The sequence below is a fragment of the Penaeus japonicus genome, unplaced genomic scaffold (assembly GCF_977035675.1).
Source record: "Penaeus japonicus unplaced genomic scaffold, GWHDUDI00000001_assembly GWHDUDI00000039, whole genome shotgun sequence".
Lineage (NCBI taxonomy): Eukaryota > Metazoa > Arthropoda > Malacostraca > Decapoda > Penaeidae > Penaeus > Penaeus japonicus.
Window position 1 is genome coordinate 21,867,166 of NW_028234441.1, and position 7,117 is coordinate 21,874,282.

Genomic DNA, 7,117 nt, shown 5'->3' on the forward strand with positions numbered 1-7,117 from the left:
CCACAAGTGATTAATTAACAAGATGTCATTAAGCCTAGCTGTTCAAACCATTCCTCAAACTTTCATGAAATAATTTTATTTTTATCAGTATAATTTCTAACTAATGTAATTATATCAATCATTATCTTTAATAGTATTATAACGTTTATAACAAAAATAATAATAATATGAATTAAAACAGTAATTTTCTCACAAAAACTCTAGGACTGCAGCAAACTGCCAATGTCAGGTAGGCCTATGAATTGACTCCTTGGTGACTTCAGCACTTGTGGAACATTTGAAGTGAAAAAATAAAACAAATAACAAAAGCACAGTGGACAGTCCATGGATACATACCCTCCTAGCATCAGTGTTAAAACATTTGTCAAGAGTGAGGTAATTTTCTATCTTTTCATAATTTGAGCAGGCACATCATAAAAGCAAATTCAATGATGTATTTTTCTCCTTAGTATATACCCCCCAAAAAAAATAAAAAGTTCTACATATAACTACAATCTATTTATAATATTTACAAACCATGGCATCATTATATTTCAACAATTATATACAATGATGCTAATATAATGCTAATATGGTGGATATATATTCTGTGATATGAGTCATCTGTGGGTAGATGATTGTAACAGCAAATGCACTAAGTAACTCAACAAGAGAACAGTTTACTTTCTTCCCATGGCTCAAAATCCATCATGGTGGTATTGAGTGTCATGAAAATGTTTCTGGAAATTATATATATATATATATAATTTTCTGTCTTTCATATATTTATATATATATTTTGTCTTTCAATCATTTTTACTTACATAGCTGTATCTGTATCATTGCTTGTACTACTATGGTAGAATCAACCTTTCCGATGCACAAAATATAGCTGCTTCTGCACCATTATTGTTACAGCATCATTCAAGACCAGACCAGATCAGTGTCAGTGTATTGGCATTTTATCTTATTTTTTTATGTATTTATTCATCAGCTTCATTGCTAATGTTTGTGTGTGTAAATATACAGTATGTAGAGAAAGTGAGAGTAAAAGATTTTGTTCCGTGTATGTGTGGCTGAGTGAGAGACTGATGCATAAAATTATGGATTGCTTTATTGATGATTGTGTATGCAGAATGTCTAAATTTTAGGACTTGGGGTTTCACTGGTGTACACCGTAGCCATATAAATTGCCGCCAGCACCATAATCACAAGATGCATACAAAAATATAGTGTTTCATTAATGATCACTGCATCAGGGTTAATAATGTCTTCACAAATCTGCTTGGATTTAATGTTCAATTATACCCAAAAATAACATTTAAACAATTTACTTGTTCCTCATAGAAACAATATAGAAACATTTTGCAAGGAAATGTGTCAAAAGAATATATTGCTTTATCATTTTCTATTTTAAGTAACATTGCTATAATAATCAATATATAATGACCATAATACATCATTTATGATTTATTTCTTCTCTTATCATTTTCTCATTCTTTCAACTTTGCATTTCCTTTGCATTTGTAATCACCAACTGAAAAAAAATATTAAGATATACATATATATATATTTAAATCTCATGTAAAATAATGTACAATTATGCTCTTTACCTTTACAAATTGTGAGTCAACCATACTTTGTGAAAAGAATACACAAGCATCCAACTGAATCATGTACACTTTGAAACCATGAACGGCAACAAGTCTGAAAAAAGTATAAATATAAACTTCTTAATATAATTAACTGACAAGCATCAATCAAAGCATAACTGACTGACTGACTACCAATGCCACAATATGCCCCCCGCCCCCCCCCAAAAAAAGGGTGTAGTGTGTAACATCGAGTCTTACTCCTCTTAATTACTCTTTTTTTTATCATCATGGTCATAATCTTGCAAGTGTTGACTTCAAAAATTATAATTCATGAAGGCTATGACATGGAGGTATATATATTTTTTTTTCTTCTTTGCATTGTTGTGAATCATGATAAATATACAAACTCCTAATTCAATCATAAGGCAAGATTTGTTTTTGTTTTTTCAGGTGAAATGAAGTGGTAAGTACACATTATTAAAAGTAATGACCATAATTAAGATAAAAATATAATGATCATTATAACAGTAACAATAACAAAAATTATAATAATAATGAAAAAGTGTCGACTTGAAAACAATAATTAATAAACAGTACAAATGAAATTTTATATAAATTAATTAATCTTTGCATTCCCTTGACAGTCTCAAAAGAATATGATATAAATAAAAATTAAAAACAATTCTATGTTTACAGTTTCAACTTTATAAAAGGAAAGTTTGATTAATAAAAATAGGAGTCACTTTGGTCTTTATGTACAAAGACATGACAATAGTTTTTTTGTTTTATTTTTTCTATTTAAGATGAGGTGCTATGACAAAATAATGATAATGCAGAAGAAGTAATGAAAGAGTGCAAGAGATAGAAGAAAGAAAGAGAGAGAGAGAGATAGAGAGGGAAAAAAAAAAATACTATAAGATCTCTAAAATATATATATACAACAGTTTGGAATCAAAAACCTGTTCTTTGTGTGAAAAATATTCCCCCAAAATACGCACCTTTGAAAGCAAGCGTAATTTTACTATAGCATCAAGAGCAGCTCTCGTAACGTGGAGCTGCAATCACAACACATCAGAAGAATGATCGTAACAACATTAAAGTTTTATTTCCAATTCAAGTTTCCACAGCTCTTGGTATAAGGCTAGGACTGGCTTTCTCCCTCCACGGTGCAGGCACAACCACAGAGCCCTAATGGCAATGCTCCGTGATGTCGACCACGACCGACTTGCGCCACCCAAAAAGGAAGTAGCCGAAGCCAGCCCCTAAGACGCAGGCTAAGCAGAGCCACACGTTGTACGTCATGAAGATCAACATGAGCAGGTAACTGACTATCATCTGGAGCATGTGCATTAACGTCTGGATGGTGTGGTCCTTGCTTAGCATGCTCATCCTGTGAAGGAGAGTGAGGTCAGAAAAAATTCAGAATCTCTTTTTGGAAAGAAATAGAATATAAGACAAAATATATATACGTACTCAATTAGTATTTATTTACATCTTTATCTGTTCACCTATCTGTCTCTCTTTACACACACACATATATATATATATATATATATATATATATATATATTCATATATGATCTATTTACTCAAGCAAATCTCTAGAGCAGTACAAAGCAAAAGTACAAAATAAGAAACATAAATGTCTAACTACATTCTCAAAAATTTATTCCATATGAAATGTCAAATACAAAAAAAAGTCCTCTCTACCACACCTAAATCACAATCATATTTTCCTAAACCAAAGAAAATATGAAAATAAATAAAAACCTAAATGTATATACACTTTTATATAATAATAACAAATAAAAAAAAAAAATTATTAAAACAAAGCATGCTAAATCACAATCATATTTTCCTAAACCAAAGAAAAAAGGAAAATAAATAAAAACCTAAATATATATATACTAATATATAATAATAATAAATAATGACAAAAAATAAAAATAAAAAGAAGCATGCTAGAATTAATTATATCCCCAACAATCCAAAGCCACATTCTTATAAATGTAAAACAAAGCCATTATCAAAATCACAATATAAACAAAGAAATATATATATACTTGCAAGAGGCAAAACAAAAATGAAACAGAAAACAAGCGACAACCATGCAGCACAGGGAAAGAAAAGTCAAAGAAACAAACCCACACACTACTTACGTCGGGGGCATAATTATCTGCTCCATATACCTGTGGCAATGAGGACAAGGAATAAGTTACCACCATACGTAAATACAATGACTGACGCACAATTACGAACATCAATAAACATAAAAAAAATTGAGATAGGTCACTGTAATACTAAAAGGGCTATCACTTAGATTTTTTTTTTTTTTTCAGTGACTGATCTCAAAATCTGTTCACCACAGATATTACTCAATATTCTTTTATTGTAGTATCAATACAGTTCAAAGAAAGCAGGGAATGGGAGGGAGAGGGAGAGGGAGAGAGGGAGAGAGGGAGAGAGGGAGAGAGGGAGAGAGAGAGAGGAGGGAGAGGGAGAGGGAGAGAGAGAGGGAGAGGGAGAGGAAAGGGAGAGGGAGAAGGAGAGGGAGGGGAGGGGGAGAGGGAGAGGGAGAGGAGGAGGAAGGGAGAGAGAGAGAGAGAGAGAGAGAGAGAGAGAGAGAGAGAGAGAGAGAGAGAGAGAGAGAGAGAGAGAGAGAGAGAGAGAGAGAGAGAGAGAGAGAGAGAGAGAGAGAGAGAGAGAGGGAGAGAGGGAGAGAGGGGGGGGGGGGGGGAGAGAAATATTGAATAAAAAAGAGAGGAATGAAATCAGTGTGAGGCTGAGCCTGAGAAGGACACGGGGAGAGTGAGTGAGTAAGTGTGTACACAGAAGTTAGTGATCAATAGGACAAATGAGCAAATGAAACATTATTTACATTGAACTAGAAAAGTTGTTTACCTAACAAATTACATCCATAATGGCTACTCTATCAATTGCCACCTGTTACAGACATCTTGCAGAAAGATTGCACCTTAATGCTAACTACCCTCTCTATATTTCTCATCTTACTAAACTAGCCTATACTGTTAAGAATCCCTTATGTTTAGGACTATTTGGAAGCGGAATTTAAGTCTTTATTCTCTAAATGAGTTAGAAAAGAGAAAAACTAAAGGGAAGAGATTCACTAAGACCTCAGGATACACCAGGTAATAGATGATAATACTTTACTTCTCGTTTTCCCTTTAAATGATCTACAAAGAGATTAAGGATACTTCACAACCTAGGGAATATATATTTTTTTTAAATAATTATTAAAAAATATATATATTTCATTTAGTCTAATCTAGAATGTTAAAATACCCAACTTTGAACGACAAATATTCAGATGAGTACCACTACATCAGCATATATTTTTATCCAAACCACATAAAATAAAAAGGCTGATCAATACCTCCGTTTATAAAAAACCCACACAGAATCAACATTAGCATCACTTTGTCGATAACCCCACAAAGCAAAGAATCAAGATTATTACCATTCTTACAATAACCCACACAAGATCACCATTATCAACATTTTACACACATCCCAGAAATGAAAACGCCATCAACTACGACGTCGTGATTAACAGAAAACTTCTCCCACGGCAAACGTACCTCATCTGCTTGTTCTCTTCGGCGATGTTGTTTTTATCTACGTTGGCGCAGTACTGCATGGAGGCGATAGCTTGGCGGAATAGGTGTTCTCTGTTAAAACGTATGCAAATGTTAAAGAGGAGTTTCGATTGGGGTCAGCTTCAACAAAATTCTAAATTCAATCATGCACTTTTAAAACTCTTTTTGAACTTTAAAATGGGAAGGTGGAATCAGTTGCTTTGCACCATAGTCAAGACATGCCCCACCAAATGGAAACATTGTAGTGGATGGGTGCTAGAATAACTACCGGGCACTGTCATCAGCTACCCAACTGTTCCTGCACAATAACTTCTGTTCGGCCATAACACACCACACATTCTTGACTATAGCCCTTCTTGTCTTTATAATCAAATGTTATTTTTTATTTCCTACTCGGTCTTATTTTTTGTAGCTCCCTTACCACCCCTTCCCTCTTCTCTCCCTCCCCCCAGTCTCCTTCTTTTACCTCAATCTCCCTCTCCTTCCCTGCCCTTCCTCCTTTGGTCCCTCTCCCTGTGCATGAATACATTCCTTTCTCACACACTAACCTAAAATATTTGAGTCCTTCATACAGCATGGCGAGGATGAAGATGCCGACCATAGAGCCAATAAGACCCCCGATGGTGCTGATTTTCCAAAATTCAAATAGGATCGTCTCTTCGTAACCAAAATGAAAAGACATCTGCAAAAAAATTTTTTTTTAAAGATATATTACAAATTGACATTTCATATATTTTTGGAATAAAAAAAAAAAATTCTCCTATCTGAGTTCCAAGTATCAATTAATTCTTCTTAAGCATCTTTATTTCCAGCAATTATTACTTTTTTAATAAATAAATTTATGTGTCTGCATTAAGGATAAAATAAATTAACAAATTATAATCAAACTTCAACAACCAAATATGTATTCACAACTCTCTCATCTCCGACCTTTTAAGTTTGTCTTTATTCTAACCTTTAAGAACAGAAAAAAGATGTTGCAAAGATTGGCACAAAATCCCGTCATGTTGAAAATGCCTTCCTCATTGTTATAGCAATCACATTAACATACAAACTGATTTGCCCAAAAAGTGAACTGGAAAGGGTTGTACAGCGATCACACATCTTCCCCTGTGAGACATTATTCTCACTTATAAAACCCTTTTCAATGAGTGACAGACACCTCTCTCCTTCAATCCACTATTATTCTAATGGCTGTCATCATTATCATTACTACAATTGTAATAATTACTGTAACACATCTCTTTGGGTGATGTGAAAGAAGTTAATAAAAAAGGGAGAGCTCTAAAGGGCAGGAACTCCTTTATTCAGGATAAAAATAATATGCCAAAGTCCCCCCTAACAATAGCAATGGGGAAGAAAAGGGCAGAAAGAGGGTCATACTCACCGACATATCCATGTCCATATCCATGCCCATGTCATGACCTCCATGACCTGAGCTATGCATCATGTGTCCACTGTGATCACCTACAAGCAGAAAGAACTTAATGCTTGCTCTCTTATTCTCTCTCAATCACTTTCTTACTGTTTCTCTTCTTTCTCTTTGTTATTGGTACCATAATCATACTTTTCCTTGTGTTCATATTACATCACTATCAACATTTTTCATATATCTTTCATCGTTGCTATGATCATCACTATTACTATTACTATTACTTTTATTTTTTCATTATCATATCACCATTATAATTACCATTATCATTATCTTTATAATTAATATCATTACTACCAAAACTATTATCATCACAATTATCACATCATGATTACTGTCATTACTATACCATAAACATCACTAAACCTATCAATATCACCACAGCAATCACAATTATTGCAAATATCATCATCATGATTCACCATATTGTTACCTCACCATAACATGTCCCTCTCCTTACCTGCATTCTGCACTGCGTCAACGATGGCCTTGAC

General features: G+C 33.6%; 1 protein-coding gene across 4 annotated transcripts in view; it reads right to left on the bottom strand.

The window, feature by feature from the left end:
* Positions 1-939: 939 nt before the first annotated feature.
* The window catches only part of Ctr1A (Copper transporter 1A), a 35,584-nt gene continuing 29,406 nt past the window's right edge, over positions 940-7,117 (bottom strand). For 2 of the 4 annotated variants that reach the window (XM_043008432.2, XM_043008427.2), the window contains exons 2-7: positions 7,084-7,117; positions 6,579-6,658; positions 5,740-5,873; positions 5,174-5,263; positions 3,734-3,763; positions 940-2,964 (exon numbers count right to left, since the gene is read on the bottom strand). The exon at positions 7,084-7,117 is cut by the window's right edge and continues 190 nt beyond it. In XM_043008432.2, coding sequence (XP_042864366.2) covers positions 2,763-2,964; positions 3,734-3,763; positions 5,174-5,263; positions 5,740-5,873; positions 6,579-6,658; positions 7,084-7,117 — 570 coding nt within the window. In that variant the 3' untranslated portion in view covers positions 940-2,762. The remainder of the gene's footprint in view (positions 2,965-3,733; positions 3,764-5,173; positions 5,264-5,739; positions 5,874-6,578; positions 6,659-7,083) is intronic. The other 2 variants (XM_086533418.1, XM_043008436.2) reach the window with 1 other exon arrangement.